The following is a 17,404-nucleotide window of genomic DNA, read 5'->3' on the forward strand; positions in this document are numbered from 1 at the left end:
GCTTGCCGGTGCTGGCAGCGGCGGCGTCTGCGGATGTCGTTTTTCTCCTTGGAGGCGCTAGCTATCAAGGCCCTCGGCTGAGCCCCGTCCTCGAGCTCAAGGGAAACCCTAGGTTTGGTTCCTCCGGACCGGATGGCGATGGCGTCTCGACATCGTTCTTCCTTCTTGATGACGCTATCTTACTCGCTCGTGGTGTCCCCGATTTGGCTTTCGCGATGTTGGTATTCTTGCTGGTTCAACATTGCCACTCTTGGTTCAGGCTTGGTAGGTCTAGCTAGGTTGTATCCCCTGTTCGGGCTGAGCATCCCTTGTCTCCCTGCTTCGGGTATCATGTTCACGCCTGCCTGCGTTCGTGTCATGTGATGTACCCCTTCTGTACTCATTCTATTCCTTCTATCAATGCAATGATACGCAAGCTTTGCGTATTCGAAAATTAATATCCAGTTCCGACGGTCGTTAGTGGGTGATCGTTGGGATAGATGGCTACATCTCGTGCGTAGGTTAATGCATGTTAACCTTTCTGATGCAGCGGACTCCTTACATTAGAAGTTGTCGATGTCCGAAGTATTTTCCGTTAAATCTATGTATACGGATTTGATTAACATCGGGCCTATCCCGAGGACATACACATTTGGAAAATTAAGATGCCATTCAAAATTAAGGTGTTTGTGTGGTTTGTGCATAAGGGGGTAATTTTGACAAAGGATGATTTGGCCAAGTGTGGTTGGGAAGGAAGTAAAAGATGTTGGTTTTGTGACCAGGATGAAACAATAGAACATTTTTTTATCCAATGCCAACTTGCTAAGTTATTGTGGAGAACCATTCACGTTGCTTTTAACATTGTTCCGCCCGCATTTTTTTTGGGACTTGGTTAACTGAGATAGAGCCTAAGACTGCGGCACATATTCGACTTGGAGTCTGTGCATTACGTTGGACCATATGGAACTGTCGAAATGATGTTGCCTTTAACAGCCAAACTATCAAAATTTTGTGCAGGTCATCTTCAGTGCGTCTACTTGGATCCGTATGTGGTCTTTACTCATCCATGTGGACCACCACATGGAGCATATGGATATTGGGTGCAACCGATGAGAGACGGTTGCACGGGATACTTACAGCCAGTTTGGATGACGGTCCAATAATATGATAGTTGCTTAGTCATCTTACCCTATTTTCGGCGGTTGTGGCAAATTTATTTTGTGAGCTTCGTGCTATTGTTTAAGACTTTGTTTTGGACCTGAATTTTCAATAAGATGACTATGTACATCAAGAGATGCAGAGGTTGAGGGTATTTCCCCTTTTCGAAAAAAAAAGAATAGCATGGTGGATACGTGCGCGCAGAGATCGGTCCATTTTCAGAGTCGGACTGTTTTAACTTGTGAATGGAGGTGCGATATGACATGCCGTGTGAATTTCGGCTAGCAAGCGTCGTCGTCCAGCTGTACTCTTTCAGAGTTCCCAACGACGATCGTCCTCTCTTTTCCGATCCAAAGAAAACCATAAATGGTCGACTGGACGACGACTAATAATTAAACAAAGCACCGATCGCTGCTCGTGGTAAACAATCTGAGGATAAGGACTGACGGCCTCACCAACAACAGGCAGCATATGCTGTATACATATTCCGTCACACAGTGTTTGCAGTGTTGTTTCCCTATATTTTACAAGTGTCGTCTCCCCCGGGCCGGGTCGCGTTTGCTAAATCAACGGAGAGCAAGCTAGATCAGATCGAGCTGGCCTGCCACTCCTTGCCCACTCCCAACCAACGCTACATGATCCTGTTTCTGAACGCTGACTTGGTACTTGCTCAGCAGCAACAAAACGACGACTGAAGGAGTGCTCAGCTCCTCCGTCCTAAACAATCTGAGAATATCATCAAGAAAATACAAGCATGATCTGCATACTGCTAGTTAATTCCAGTTTCGCATCGGAACAACAACATGGCTTGTGGCGAACCAACATGTGGTTGGATGGTTATCGTTGTCACCTCTGCCACGTACCAATTATTTTGCAGGTTCGAGACTGGATCGGGAGAACACAACAATGGCTACTTCAATCGTTGTCACCTCTGCCACGTACCAATTATTTTCATCGCCTTCAGCAAAACTAAACACTGGGCCTGACAACAGCCGTACGTACTGATTATTACAGTTAATAACTGTGATTTATGATCTAATTAAGCTAACATGCATGCCTGCAAAAAAAAAAGGCTAACATGCATGGCCAAGAAAGTTTTATGATTTTTATCTTATTTTACGCCTAGTTCGTAGCTAGCGCAGGCGAGTCCCTGTATTGCTTGCTTTCTTTCTGTCGGACTTCAAAGGCTCTGCAGCCTGGTGTTGTTCTCCAGGCTGAAGATCCGGTTAAGGATGGCGGCCAGCCTGACGCCTCCCTGGGCAATGCTGAAGCCTGAAATGAAATACTCCTTCCGTTTTAAAATAGATGACCCAACTTTGTACTAACTTTGTACTAAAGTTAGTATAAAGTTGAGTCATCTATTTTGGAACGGAGGGAGTAGCTTACAGACAGACTTACAATAGAGCTTGATGGCGTCGATCATGGTGCTTAGGTCGTCCTTGTAGAACTTGCTCATGGCCGTCTGGATGACCTTGTCATCCCACACCTGAAAGCCATGTTGCGTTAGACAGAGGAACGACCAGAGAAGATCAGTGCCACGTACCAATTATTGTTGCATCATACGGTTGTTGGCGAAGCCGGCGGCGGTCGGAGAGATCCGGTGCAGCGATCTTCAACATCATACTCAGACTTGTCCTGCAGCAACATGGGTGATTTTTTTTTTTCTAAATTTTCTTTAGGGAGTCTTCATGTCTGGTTTGGAGGCGGCGAGGCGGCAACATTGTCCCAATGTAGGAACAATGTTCTCCCCACTTTTTTTCTGCTCCGCCGGTGTGCTTACGACCGAAGAAGGGCACGCTGAGCCGTGTCTCCCATGGGTCTTCTGGAATCTAGTCGGTTTAGGTTTCTGATGGATCTGCCTGGATTCGGTCGGCTTTCGCGGTCTTCGGAGTTTTTACAGGCCTTTTTTTGGCGTTTCCTTCTCCGGGGCAGCAATTTGGTTTGCAGAATCACGCCCCCCCTCCCCCCGACGTTTCCGGATCTGCATCGACGGCTTTTCGGCCGTTGCTTTTACAAGCTCATAGGTTTGTTAAGATTTACTCAGTCAAGGCGGAGGCCCAAAAGCGGGACTTAGCTATGTTCACGGCGTGTTGCTGACGGATGCAAGAGGAAGAAGACTTCAGCACTCTCAAAAATTACATATTTGCAAGGACCTATGATACTTAATATATGATCTTTGGCCATTCCATGTGAAAAACAGCCAGTTGACCCTGTCTACACAACATCATGCATGCGTTCTCATGCCTGCCATAGACATCAGCGTCCTCTCGTAGTGCCACTCCCTCCATCCAAATATACACGGAGTAATGTGTTTTCCACCAATTAAAACTTTTTTAAAATTGCACTTTTTTGGGAATCGAATTAGACGCATGAAGTCCTCAAGCAACTTAGTTATAACTAGCAAAGCCGATACAATGACTTTGAGAAAAACATTCGCATGGATAATCTCTAAAGTGCCCAACATTTGACTATTCTGCCCTCTCTAAACAAGACCATTGGCTTTTGGGCAATGGAGTTGAGAAGTCGTGTCTTTTTATTGGATTATCATACTATGTGCTCTTCTAGATGTCGACGTAGTAGTAGTAGTAGCAGCAGCAACAGTAGTAGTAGATGTCGATGTGATTAACCTCTTAGTTTAAACATTGTTGGAGAAATCCACTGGGTAACGATGGATGCAGCTAGCCCAGGGTCCATCTGCACTAGAAGATGGTTGTATACAGATCCACCCAACAGTGTTGCATTCGTACCCTGCACCGAACCCAATCATCCACACCCTGTTGCCTTTGTTCATCCAGCATTTAGCTTCGATGTATGCCAACTCATACCACACCGATGCACTCAACTGGTTTCCAAATCGATGTAGTGTCATTCGTGATGCCTCAACATGCTTGTCTGATAGATTGAGGCCATGTTGTACTGAGGTGATAACCGCTGGTCCACCAACATGGATGCAGAAATGCTCAAATGCAAGACAAAAGCTGGGGATGTATTGTCTCGCCCTCCTTGAGCTAAGCACCTTTTTCGCCATGCGATGGAGCAAAACTCTGAGAAGCTCTGACCCCGGTAGGACAAGAGGCCCGGTTACCGTGATATTTGCCTTCAGTGCATCTCTTGCGACACCTATAAGGTCTTTAGAAAAAGCAGTCCCAAAGTTTCCCTTCTCATCTTCCTCTTGATATACACACCGGTAGGCAGCATCATTTGCTGCAGTGATTGTCTGGGCCAAATGCTCAAGCCGGAATCGAGCCTTGGTCCTAGAAGTCGACAAGAGCTTGGCGGCACCGCCCATACGAAACAATATGTTAGACAACTGCATGGAACGCATATTTCCTGCATAGTATAATGGCCCAATGATCTCCGTAGATACCACCAATGCGTATGACCCCCAAGGCATGACCTGCAGCATGTTGCTCGCAATCCCCACCGCAGTCACTGACGCAGTACACGCCATCCCTGAAAGGTTCATGAGGCGGATATCACCTCGCAACTTGTATCTGTTCACAATCATGTCAGCGTTGGATGGTACCGGGCAAAATCCACTGCAGTTGGTGATAAGAACACGGATCGCATCACGGTGGATGCATGTCTTGGCAAAAAGGTGGCCGTATGCATCGCCCAGATGCAGAGGCCGGGGGTCATCCTCCTTTTCTAAAAAAAAATATCTTGGCAAAAAGTTCATCAATCACTGGGAACACGACTAACTCTGCGTCCGCGCGTGCTTCATCAAGCCCACAATATGGCTCTATATAGAAAAGTATAGGTGGTACATATGTCTGGTCGCTCATGCCTGAGCGCTCCAGAATAGTAGCTATGAAGTTGATAGTAGAATCATCTAGCAAAGGTGAGAGATGTGCATGCTCATGCAAGGTTGCCTTTGGGTATCTAAACTTGGAGCTCGCCACAAAGCAAGCATAGTCAATGAGGTGTACAGTTCTAGGACGGAGTGCAAGGTAGAATGTTGCTGTGACGATGAAAAGAACGACGACGGGGAATAGGTGGATGGGACATATAGCACTGGATTGAGGCACAATCTGGTGCGCAGAGACAGCCCCTTGTGTAATCTTTGTGAGAACGGCACCTGCGAGTGTAGTTGCAATGTCAATTCGCAGGATGAGGGTGTTGGCAGCACGATGGTATAGCAATCTTAAGTGTTTAAGATGAGAACTCATGTTGTTGGGTAATGTGGTGTGCGTCGTGTGCATATGTCGATGAGGATAGCAACCAAGGCCAGTAACAATGGGATATTTATACAAGGGCCTTGCATATTTTTGAACGTTTCTTTACACTGAGAATCTGATGGGAGAAATACGTAACATCACATCTACTAGTTCAAATAAATTTCTAGCAGTCCTTGAGCAATGATCGTACAGATGAGACCCTCCATCCCTACTCTTAACCATATTTCATACGTGCATATTTTTCATGGTGCACAGTTGTGTGTAACCCATGTTTTTCGCACTGCGCAACAGGAACACTCTCATTAAAAAAGATTATTAAGAAGGCATTATAACACATATATTGAAAAGGATTGTAAATGAACCAGCCAACTAATTTGGGATATCTATTTTTCTTGCACTTTCTGTACTTTGGCTTCTGTTTTTCTTTTTCATAAAACACATTTTTTAACGATGGATGGCAGCTTTGTGCTTGTGGGAAAAAGAATGAAAGGAAATATATTTTCTCGCATTTGCTATAGTGCATAAAACTACTTTGTTTTTTAGTGGACTGCTTTGTTTCTTGAAAAGTGGTAGGTTGGGTCGGATCATGCACGCGCCGGGATGCATACGTGTGACCTATTTGTTTGTCGGAAAATAAAATAAAATCCATTTTCTCACATTTGTTATACCGGAAAAGGCTTCCACATCGCGTTATATATAAAACACCAATGACTCATTACAACCACCAACACAACAAAGAAAAAGAAAAGAAAAGAAAATCGACATGGACACAAAATACTCCCTCTGTCCCATAATATAAGAGCGTTTTCTACACTGCTCTTATATTATGGGACGGAGGGAGTACTACGGAACAGCTAACAAGCTTCGAAGGGCCCAACAAATTAGGACACTTGAGCCAACTAACATGCTTGGCCAAGAAAGTTTTATGATTTTTATATTATTGTATGACTAGTTCGTAGCTAGCGCAGGCGAGTCCCTGTATTGCTTACTTTGTTTCTTTCAGACTTCAAAGGCTCTGCAGCCTGCTGTTGTTCTCCCCACTGAAGATCCGGTTGAGGATGGCCGCCAGCCTGACACCTCCCTGGGCAATCCTCTTCTCAACAACCGGCATCGCCGGGAAGAAATATTCATCTGCATACACACATGCAGTTTAATCCCAACTCCCAAGAGGATCATAAGTATCACACAGTAAATCGGTCATTACTGAGGTTAACTTGGAGCACCTTCTAAGTTGGAGTATTGCCCAACACCCACGTAAGCCGGGCACGACAGCTCCGCGCTCTCCTCGGCGTACCTGCATGCATATATTTGCTTTCAGCTGTCAGCTTCTGAAGATTCGGAATTGTATGCAGTTTCCATGAATGCAGATTATCATGGTGAAAGCTTAATTACTTGTCAGCACAAGTTGTTGTTTGTGTACTGCAGGCCGTCCACTGGTTCTCTTCGGTGGACCAATCCTCCTGTAAGAAAAAATTCAGTCAAAACCTAAGGCCAATGCTGAAGCCTCAAATGAAATACTACTAGCTTACAGACAGACTTACAGTAAGGTTGAGCTTGATGGCGTCGATCATGGTGCTTAGGTCATCCTTGTAGAACTTGCTCATGGCCGTCTGGATCACCTTGTCATCCCACACCTGAAAGCCATTATGTGTTAAGAGAGAGGAACGAACAGAGAAGATTGGTGATGTACTGCGGAGTGCGGACGTACCTTGTGAAGGTTGGTCTTGGCTGTGCTGTACCAGGTGACGAGGATGGTGTTACCGCCGAGGTCGGCGGTGCGGCCGCAGTGCATGGGCTGGTGGACGTCGCCGAGGAAGTGCGCCAGGAACAGCAGGCTCTCCGTCCGATTATCTGAATGATATTACCGTATGCGCAGTGAGCAAAAGTTGTTGTGCGCCCTATCAGTATCAGTAGGTTTCAGTAAGTACATATGCTCTTACACGGGCTTGAGGAGTCTTGCAGCGCGGCGGTGTAGTTGTTGATGCCTCCGACCACGCACATGTCCTTCTCCCCTTTCGGGCCGTGGCAGTCCCCTGTCCAGTCCAGCATAACACGGTATGAGGTACCCAAGTTGCACGTTGAATTTGGTTCTAGTTAGAACATCTACAACCACAACTGCAAAAAACATCCGACGCCCAAACGTCCGTGGATGCGGCCGGCCGTATCTACAGGAAGTGCGCGCACACGGGCGCATCGCGGACAGTCGGGTCAGTACATATTTTTTTTTCATAATCGGGTTCTTTATTTTTAAGTCATTAAATTCATATGATTACATGCAACGTAAAACTAGTCTAAATTTTCACCAGCGACCGTTCTTGTTTTTCTGACCGTACCCATGTCTAGCGACCGGCTGAGCCCCTCACAGTGGAGGTGCGATCGCCGGCGATGTAGAGTAGGACATGGGACAAGGACCAGCTCACGGGATCCGTCTCGCATGCCCTACTCTTCTTCATCGGAGCCCGTGGCTTGCACGCCGCCAGTCGATGTCAGGTCGACGATGGATCCGTCGTGGTCAGAGCCGACACGTCCACCAAGCGCGGTTGCGGCCCCTGGGTTACTGGTTACCCGTAGCGACGCCGAAGACTGCAACTTCGCCTCGCCCTCCGCGCCCGCTGCCTCGCACAACAGGCACACCGTGCCATATTTATGTCAGGCGCAGTGCGGGCGTGCACCTCCAACTCGACATGCCAAAAAAGGGGTTGCGCGTCCACCATGGTGTTCAGAGCGCACCGTCTCCGGTGACTAGCCTCGCGCCGGATCCATGCACCATTTGGGCGGACGCAATGGACTCCCTTTGCATGGAGTCCGACCGTAGTCAGGCGGATTCCTCCTGGGAGCGCGAAGCGTAATGCGGACGTCCATCTCCTCCTCGGGGTTGCGTGGTATGAGTTCCCGGTCAACAGATCAGGAGGTATAGGACTCGGATCCGCTACCCGCCATGCCGGACAAGGTTGGAGATCGCTGTAACGAAGCTTGGGGGCGCCCGGGGGGGGGGGGGGGGGGGAGTGGAGGGGAGGGGAGTGCAATGCGGTTAGGGTTTCGATCGAAGTGCGGATAGAAATGAATATATGTGCGGTCGTGTGGGCCATAGTGTACCGGGTTCGACGTGACGGGCGTTCCATATCCGCTAGAGATATGGGCTGGATATGAAGGTTGTTGGTCAGTCCGGGCGTTTGGGCCGAATTTCTTATGTTTGATTGGGTGGCAATTTTTTGTGCGGGGAGCCCCCAGACTTTTGTGGCTGATATGGGGCGTTCGGTTGTAGATGCTCTTACCTTATTTGTGCTTCATCGTTTGCCGTTAAAAGAGCAAAGATAATCCTACGTATTTCTTCCATTCTGCTATAGATATTTTGACATTTTTCATGTTTGTTTGCGCCAATTCATGGATCAATTCGTTTGATGAGATTAAAGTTCTTCGACCACACAAACATAGGCGTTGAAGAAAAAGGAAATCTGAACACCGCGAGCATAAGCATTAGATTCGGGAATACGAGGAGCGCCGTCGAGTACGTACTTGCGTAGTTGAACTTGCAGTCGCCGGGGGTGTCGGCGAAGTGCAGGGAGCCGGACCACGGCATCCGGCGCCGCTCGATGTCCGGCCACGAGCACGCCCCCGCGAGCTCGCCGTTGGCCCACCCCGGCAGGAGGCCCTTCACCGCCGTCGTGGCCTCGCTCGTCAGCAAACCCTGCGAGAATCAGTTCAGTAGGGCGCTCCATCTCTGCATTTTTGTGGACTGGTGGTTGGCGTACGTACCTCGGCGATCTTGCAGGTCATGTAGTGGCCCTCCACGCCCCACGCCCGCGCCGCCGGAGCCCTCGCCGCCGCGGCCGCGACGAGGAGGACCTGAAGCAGCACCAGAAGCCCCATCCTAGCTCAAGCTTTTGCTGCGTGTGTGTGTGTGTTGCCGCGGTGCTCTGTCTGTTGCCGCGTTCCTTTTCGGTTTATAGGAAGTCAGCAGATTAGAGCGTGGTTAATAGTATAGCCAGCTGCTGGCTATAAGCCAGTGCCATGTCATCTACAGTTCATCTTATAGTCAACATGTATAATAGTAGATCAAAAGAGTGTACTATTTTTTCATTATGTGGCCCACCTTTCATTCTCACAAAATGCTTAGAAGCACGTGCTAGAGCTGGCTCTTCACGAAGAGCCTGCTTACCTTCTCTTTTCTCTTCTCTTTCCTCCAACTAAGCAGAAATATACTAGTTTATTCCTTATAACCCGCTGACTCATCTCTATTATACTTGCTCTTAGAGAGTGCTGACGTTTTGAGAAAAGTCTCCGGCAACACTGCGTTGGCTGATGGACTGCAGACCTTACCTTGTCTGTGCAACCGCGCGCCCACAGGCGAACTCGGCGTAGCGACTCGTGTTCCACGCACGCGCCATGCCATTTGGCGCGGAGGCATTCAAGGGAGGGAGGGACCGGCGTTGCTTGGGACGTACAGCGTCATGGTCTCTGCGTCACACCCACAGTCACAGAGAACGCTATTGCTGATCCAATCCGATCCACCGACCGACCGAGCAGTCCTGCTCCACGCATGCTCGCGGCCATCTATAAACAGCCCCGAGGGCCAAAGGTCGCACGGTTGCAGTTTGGCCAGCGCTAGGCGTCGCCATAAGCCGACAGATCGGATCGCTTACCCAGAGTAAATTGCACAAAACCATCACTTTAAAGGCTAGGTTTGCAGAAAACACTACGCTACATTTTTTGACAGAAAACATCATGTCTTGAGTAATCTTTTTACAGAAAACACTGATCGGCGGATTTGGCTTTGTTGATTGCGTTTATGACTGATGGGGCCCGCTAGTCAGGCTGACCTGGCACCAATTTCTCACACCGTTACGTTGACTTGTTTTGCTGGATGTGGGGCCGCTTGTCAGTGTAATACTACCTTTCTTTTCTCTAGTTCTCCTCTCCACTAATTTCTCTCTCTCTCCCATCGGACCCGCACCATGGAGCTCCATGGAGGAGCGCCGCCACCGCCCAGCGCCATAGCATCGGAACTCTGCGACCAGCGCCGCCGCTAGCCCGCCCTCGCCTAGATCCGGCAAGAAGCGAGCCGCTGCTACCATCCGTTCTGCACTTCAGATCCGCGCGGCAACGGCGGCGATGACCTCTGCCTCGGCCAGGGGCGGGACGGGCTCCGCGGCAACGGCTATGGTGGCCTCTGCCCCGGTTGGAGGCGGGATGGGAGGCGGGCCTCGTGCGCAATATGCTGTGGGCATGGCCGGCGTCCACTAATGGCCCTCGTCGTCTCGTCCGATCCATCGAGCCCAGCAGCACGAGGACGGCGACGGCCACGTGGGGATTGGCCTCAGCAAGGCCTTGCCTGAGGACGTTGTCCGGGCCCTCAACGCAGCCACGGCGGCGGCGGCCTCGGCCGGCGGCGGGACGGGCCGGTGTGTTCGCACCCGCGCCCTGTGCCCCTGTGCGTTGACCTGGGTGGTGAAGATAAGACGAACCAGATTTGTTTTTCTTTTTTCTTTCAATGACAAGTGGACCCCACAGGACCCCACATGATGACTAACATTACCAAACGTCGCCGTTACATATGAGACATTAAGTGGTGCCACATCAGCCTGACTAGCAGGCTCCATCTGTCATAAACGCAATCAACAGAGCCAAATCTACCAATCAGTGGTTTTTGCAAAAAGATTACTCAAGATGTGGTGTTTTCTGTCGAGAAAATGTAGCGTAGTGTTTTCTGCAAACCTAGCCCTCAAAGTGATGGTTTTGTGCAATTTACTCCTTACCCCACGATCGCATCGTCCAATTGGCATACGCCTGGTCGTCGTTGGAGGGCTGCTGTGAGAAGGCGAGGGAGATGCATGTTCGAGTGATCCGCGTCGCTGTGCTCGACGGCGGTGTTGCCGAAGCTGGCGGCGGGCGGAGAGATCCAGTGTGATGATCTTCAACGGCGCCCCGGCCTGTCTAGGTCACCCAAGAAGAGGGTGTCGGCACACGTTCCTAGATGGCGGCGAGCTCAACATCATACTCAAACTTATCATGTAGTAGCATGGGTGATTTTTTTTAAGTTTTCCTCACGGAGTCTTCATGTTTGGTTTGGGGGTGGCGAGGCGGCAACATTGTCCCAGTGTAGGAATAATGTTCTCCCTACCCTTTTCCTGTTCTGTTAGTGTGCTTGCTGCCAACGGTCAAGGCGGAGCCGTGTCTTCGATGGGTCTTCTGGGATCCAGTCGGTTTAGGTTTCTGATGGGTCTTCAGAGTTTTTATAAGCCTTTATTGTCGTTTCCTTCTCCAAGGCAGTGATTTGGTTCGTAGAATCACGGCCTCCGGCGCCTTATGATCTGCATCGACGACTTTTCGGCCGCAGATTCTATAAGTTCATGGTTTTATTAAAATTTACTCGGTCAAGGCGGAGGCCGAAAAGCGGGACCGAGCTTCGGCGTGTCACCGGTGGATCCAGAAGGACGAAGACTTCGGCACCCCCAAGAATTTCATTGTAATTTATCTTTTTGTATGAGTGTGTTTACAAGGACCTGTTGTACTTAATATACTGACCTTCGGCCTTTGCACAGAGAAAAAAAATAGTTAGTCGACCCAGTCTACACAGTATGCATGCGTCCTCATGCTCGCCACACATCATCATCAACCTCTCGCAGCGCCACTCCCTCCATCCAAGATTCCAAATATACATGGCGTATTGGTGTTTTTCACCAACTAACACTTTCTTAAATTGCACTTTTTCGGAAATCGAATTAGAGACAGGGAGTTCTCAAGCAACTTATACATTGCAACTAGCAAAGCCGATACAATGACTTTGAGAAAAACATTCGCTTGGATAATCTCTAAAGTGCCCAACATATGACTATTCTGCCCTCTCTAAACACGACCATAGGCTTTTGGGCAATGGAGTGGAGGAGTGGTGTCCTTTTATTAGATTATCATACTATTTACTCTTCTAGATGTTGATGTAGTAGTAGTAGTGGTATATTATGTCGATGTGATTAACCTCTTAGTTTAAACTTTGTTGGAGACATCCACTGGGTAACGATGGATGCAGCTAGCCCAAGGTCCATCCGCTCCAGAAGATGGCTGTATACACATCCACCCAACGGTGTTGCATTCATACCCTGCACCGAAGCCAATCATCCACACCTTGTTGCCTTTCTTCATCCGACCTTTAGCTTCAATGTATGCCAACTCATACCACACTGATGAGGTCGACTGGTTTCCAAACCGATGTAGTGTCATTCGTGATGGCTCAACATGCTTGTCTGATAGACCGAGACCATGTTGTACTGAGGTGATAACCGCCGGCCCACCGACATGGATACAGAAATGGTGAAATGCAACAGAAAAGTTTGGGATGTATGGTCTGATCTTCCTCCAATGAAGTACCTTTTTCGCCATGCAGAAGAGCCAAAACTTGGAAAGCTCTGATGCTGGTAGGACAAGAGGTGCGGTTGATGTGATATTAGCCGTGAGTGCATCACCAGCGACGGCCATAAGGTCTTTAGAGAGTGCAATCCCCAGGTTTCCCTTCTCATCTTCTTCTTGATACACACACCGGTAGGCAGTGTTGCTTGCCGCCGTGATCGTTCGCGTGAAATGCCCAAGCCGAAACCGAGCCTTGGACCTGGAAGTCGACAAAAGCTTGGCGACACCGCCCATACGAAACAAGAGGTTAGTCAGCTGCATGGAACGCTTGTTTCCCACATAGTAGCATGGGCCAACAATCTCCGTTGACACCACCAACGCGTATGACCCCCAAGGCATGAACCGCAGGATGTTGCTCGCGAGCCCCACTGCGGTCACCGATGCAGAGCATGCCATCCCAGAGAGGTTCATGACGCGGAGATCACCTCGTAACTTGTATCTATTTACAATCATGTCGGCGATGGATGGTACCGGACAAAATAAGCTGCAGTTGGTGATAAGAACACCGACCGCATCAAGATTGATGCACGTCTTGGCTAGAAGGTCATCAATCACTGAGAAGACGACCAACTCTGCTTCGGTGCGTGCTTCATCAAGCCCACAATATGGCTCCATGTGCATAACTACTGGTGGGAAATATGTTTGATCGCCCATGCCTGAGCGCTCATGAATACTAGCTATGAAGTTGGCAGTAGAATCATCAATCAAAGGTGAAAGTCGTGCATGCTCGACGGAGGTTGCCTTTGGGTATCTAAAGCTGGAGCTTGGCCGGAAGCAAGAGTAGTCAACAAGGTATACATTTCTAGGACGGAGTGCATGATAGATGGTAGCCGTGACAATCAAAAGAGCGATGGGAAGTAGATGGATGAGACATATATCACTGGATTGGGGCATAGTCTTGTGTGCAGTGGAAAGCCATTGTGTAACTTCTGTGAGGACGGCAGTTGCGAGTATCATTGTGGTGACAATTCGCAAGACGAGGATCTTAGCAGTTAGCAGCACAATGGTGCAATGAAAGTTAAGCAATTGTTTCCTTTTATATAGCAATCTGTGACGCTTGAGACAACACCCAACTATCACACTGTTGGGTCGTGTAGTGTACACGCGTGCACAGATGTGCGTTGGGGATAGCGAGAGGGAAGAGTAATGGTGGGGGATTTTATGCAAGGGCTTTGCATGCCTTCAAACGTTTCTTTTCACTCACGATCTTCCATTACAAGATCATGGGAGAAATACGTAACATCAGCGGAGTGCACACCTAGATCAAATAAATATCCATCAGTACACGAGCGATGATTACGTATGAGACCGTGTGTGCCAACTTCTCAACCATAAGCATATTATATTATTCTCAACCATCTTCCTAGCATATTGAAATTCCAAGGGGCACGCGGGTGCGCACCTGCCCAGCCCTGCTCGGCCGCTCGATTGCCTCGCGATCCGCAAAGTATTTGTATCCCGCAAGAGGGTACAATCGCTCGTACTAAGTTTCAAGAGTAAAAATTTAAAAGAATTTTTATAAACTCATCAAAACGTTTCAAAATGAATCTTATTTGAAAGCCCTCATAACGAGAAACACAAATATGAAAACACAACTTAATTTGGACTTTTCGTTCAAAAGATATGAAAGATTACCCGCAAAAAAAATAAGATACGAAAGATTGAAATCGGAAGCCAAAATAAAAAGTGTGCACGAGGGGTTCGCTGCCCGGCATCTGCGTGCCATAAATCCTCTTTCCTGGCATTACATGTTGCACGCTAGTATGTCCATGTTTTTCACATTGCACAGCGAGAGCACTCTCATTCAGATTATTAGAAAGACATTAGCCCATAGATATTTGACGCGGATTTTTGGGACATAGTTCCACGCGAGGATGAAATATGGGCTGTCCGTCTATGCTATGAGATTAGCACTTAATATAGTGAATTAAGAAATACTAAAATGATACGGTGGGCTAATTTGATGAATACACATTTATGATACGCGAAGTACGTGGGTGGGTGGATAGGCATCTATTTAAATGGCGTTGTCTTTTATGGCTCGTCTGGCAGTTGAAGTGAATGCATGCACCCTCGTAATGCGATGTTTTGATGAATGGTAAATACAAGTGATGTGCAGTGTATTCAACTGCTCTCAATTGTTGAAGTCTAGTTGCTACGAATGAGGCATTGATCTGTTGATGGATATATTGTTCAGTGCATTCACACATCTGAAGAGATTGAGTGGTGAACTAATGAAAAAAAATCACATGAACTACACGAATGAGGCATTGATCCGTTGATGGATATATTGTTCAGTGCATTCACACATCTGAAGAGATTGAGTGGTGAACTAATGAAAAAAATCACATGAACTACACTACACTATTAGTAGAGCTTCCAGCGGGAGAAGCAAAGTTCACTTAGTGAACAGTTGGGTTGGGGTACCACGTCTTAATAGTTCACTAAATGCACATGTGGTCTCATGTGATTATGATCATGTTTGATTTTTGTTTTCTTAGCTCGACCGTTATTGCTGTCTGTTTATACAATACTTCAGCTTCGCACGCCTAGGTCCATCGCATTGCTATCCCATATGTTTTCCCCTGCGCCATGCATTGTAGTAGTATGTATCTACTACGTAGTACGTACTGCTTGCTCACCTAGGACGCATGCAGAAAATGGTCAACCGATAATGTATCTACAACGGTTGCATGTATGCACCATCAGTATGGAATGTTTATTTCCGCGCGGTCACTAACTATGCGAGCTCTAATTACCTCTACCGTGCCATAGACATAGAAATAAATATCTCAGTGGAACCAATAGCGGTTTAATTGGACACCAAGATAACTTAAATGGCCCCTGCACACCCATCAAGCTACCCGGGCCTGCAACCCATCAAGCCACCCAGCTGAAAATGCACACCGGCGGTCCTTGTTGGCGTTAACCACCTGCTACAAATAAGTGAGCTGCTCTAGTCTGCCTGGTGGGCCACGGTCACTCATTGATGGTGGGAATACATCCTCTATTAGAAATAATTCATCCTGAGGAATGCATATACCTGATAAGTGATATGAATACACATGCATCATGACGCAATGGACGGGTGTGATATCAGCCTCGCGTGGCTGCATGTCCACTCGTGATTTATCGATAGATATTGAAGAGGTTTTAATGCACCAACAAACTAATTTGGGCTGTCTAGTTTTCTCGCGTTTTTTTACAACATAGGCATATGTTTCTCTACTTAAAATGCAAACGATTTTTCAACCTCAAATCTTGCATGATAATTTGAGGAAATGCCACACTTTTCCTGGCACTTTGCTTCTATAACACACCTTTCATTTTATTGGATTAAGTACCACACTTTTCATTGATAGCTGGATTAAACATCACAAATTGTGTTTTTGCCTTCCTTTCCAGGTGCAGACCCACACTTCATATTTTTTTAGGACGGATTTGCCCTTGTTACAATCGTTTCGTGTTCGGTCGAACATTTCCTGGTCTTAGAGCAACTCTAGCAGACCCCGTAAATGTCGCGAACCCGCAAAATTCCGGCGAGTATACGGGCTCGGCCCAATTTTCTAGCCAGAACAGAGCTCGTATACTCGCCTGTCCCGTAAATTTATTTACCACGGCCCGCAACCCCCCCCCCCCGAAGCAGTATACCTACGGGTTCGCGGGGCAGATATGGGTGAAAACCCTACCCCCCCCCCCCCCCCCGCAATTCCGCACTCCCCTCCTCACATTTCTCGCCGCCGGTGAGCCCCTTCCGCCTCCAGACGCCATGTGGGGCCGCATGTGGAGCTCCAGCCGCAACTACGTTGGGGGCGGCGACCCCGAGCACGAGCGGCGTGTCCGCTCGGACGGCGCAAGGAAGCACGCGGCGATGAAGTGGCCGAACAAGGGCCTCGAGCCGCCGCCGAGCTTCCTCGTCCGCGAGACGGAGGAATACGACCGTCGGCATGGGCGTACGCCCTCCTCGGCCGCGGGCTCGTCCTCCGCCACGAGATCTTCCCATGCCGCGGCTCTTCCCCTTCCGGCGCGAGGCTTCTCCCCGTAAAGAGGGAGTGGTCGGAGGAGCCGGAGGAGATCGAGGTCGTCGTCGTCAAGCAGGAGCCGGAGGAGATCAAGCTGCCGAATGCAGCTTGCGCGAGGAGGCGGAGCGCCGACGCCACAACGAGGAGCTCGACGACCTCATCCTCAAGCAGGCGGTCGCAGCCAACCTTGTCGCAAAGGAGAAGGACGACGAGTGGCGGCGCATCCGCGAGGAGCAGAGGGAGAAGTTCATCGATCTCGTCAGCTCCGACGAGGACTGAGCTCCTCCACCGCGTCGTCCTCGGCCGCGAGCTCGTCAATTTTGGTATATCGACCTCATCCTCGCCGCCGCGAGATCCCCCCCCCCCCCCCTCAAGTAGTAGTAGTATAATGTACTCCCTCCGTCCCATAATATAAGAGCCTTTTTCACACTAGTGTAGTGTCAAAAATGTTCTTATATTATGGGACGGAGGGAGTAGTATGTGATGATGAACTATGAATGATTATGTAGTATGTGATGAACTAGTGTGGTTGCAATTTCTCCTGCGAAAGTTTTTTTTTCAAATTATGCAGTTTCATATACAGGTTCAGGGGTTTTATTCTACCGCGCACGATTTCGACCCCCAAAACAGTTCTTCGTCGAACTGTAAATGCCTTATGCGGGT

General features: G+C 48.6%; 3 protein-coding genes across 3 annotated transcripts; all 3 read right to left on the bottom strand.

Moving 5' to 3' along the window:
* Nucleotides 1-2,317: 2,317 nt before the first annotated feature.
* On the bottom strand, nt 2,318-5,869 carry LOC109747065 (3-ketoacyl-CoA synthase 4-like). The gene is made up of 4 exons (XM_073509175.1): nt 4,840-5,869; nt 3,911-4,676; nt 2,536-2,623; nt 2,318-2,409 (listed from the first exon to the last, which is right to left on the bottom strand). The coding sequence occupies exons 1-4, from the start codon at nt 5,337-5,339 to the stop codon at nt 2,318-2,320; spliced, it is 1,446 nt and encodes a 481-aa protein (XP_073365276.1). The 5' UTR covers nt 5,340-5,869.
* A 104-nt stretch (nt 5,870-5,973) lies between these two features.
* On the bottom strand, nt 5,974-9,281 carry LOC109747076 (endonuclease 4). The gene is made up of 8 exons (XM_020306165.4): nt 9,072-9,281; nt 8,832-9,003; nt 7,256-7,348; nt 7,024-7,166; nt 6,857-6,949; nt 6,708-6,775; nt 6,539-6,609; nt 5,974-6,446 (listed from the first exon to the last, which is right to left on the bottom strand). The coding sequence occupies exons 1-8, from the start codon at nt 9,183-9,185 to the stop codon at nt 6,322-6,324; spliced, it is 879 nt and encodes a 292-aa protein (XP_020161754.1). The 5' UTR covers nt 9,186-9,281; the 3' UTR covers nt 5,974-6,321.
* A 2,820-nt stretch (nt 9,282-12,101) lies between these two features.
* LOC109747064 (3-ketoacyl-CoA synthase 6-like) lies at nt 12,102-13,727 on the bottom strand. Its single transcript, XM_040399965.3, has one exon. It carries the CDS (start codon nt 13,674-13,676, stop codon nt 12,300-12,302), a length of 1,377 nt encoding a protein of 458 aa, XP_040255899.1. The 5' UTR covers nt 13,677-13,727; the 3' UTR covers nt 12,102-12,299.
* Between the last annotated feature and the right edge of the window lie 3,677 nt (nt 13,728-17,404).

Source organism: Aegilops tauschii, chromosome 2 (assembly GCF_002575655.3).
Source record: "Aegilops tauschii subsp. strangulata cultivar AL8/78 chromosome 2, Aet v6.0, whole genome shotgun sequence".
Classification (NCBI taxonomy): Eukaryota; Viridiplantae; Streptophyta; class Magnoliopsida; order Poales; family Poaceae; genus Aegilops; species Aegilops tauschii.

Excerpts from the sequence above, each read along its gene's own strand:
- LOC109747076 (XM_020306165.4), bottom strand. The coding sequence starts at position 9,185 with ATGGGGCTTCTGGTGCTGCTTCAGGTCCTCCTCGTCGCGGCCGCGGCG. Across the intron at positions 9,004-9,071 it reads TGACCTGCAAGATCGCCGAG|GGTTTGCTGACGAGCGAGGC; the intron begins GTACGTACGCCA and ends TGATTCTCGCAG. Across the intron at positions 6,447-6,538 it reads GCAATACTCCAACTTAGAAG|ATGAATATTTCTTCCCGGCG; the intron begins GTGCTCCAAGTT and ends GTGTGTATGCAG.
- LOC109747065 (XM_073509175.1), bottom strand. The coding sequence starts at position 5,339 with ATGCACACGACGCACACCACATTACCCAACAACATGAGTTCTCATCTT. Across the intron at positions 2,624-3,910 it reads GGATGAACAAAGGCAACAGG|GTGTGGGATGACAAGGTCAT; the intron begins GTGTGGATGATT and ends CATGGCTTTCAG. Across the intron at positions 2,410-2,535 it reads CGACGCCATCAAGCTCTATT|GCTTCAGCATTGCCCAGGGA; the intron begins GTAAGTCTGTCT and ends ATTTCATTTCAG.
- LOC109747064 (XM_040399965.3), bottom strand. The coding sequence starts at position 13,676 with ATGATACTCGCAACTGCCGTCCTCACAGAAGTTACACAATGGCTTTCC.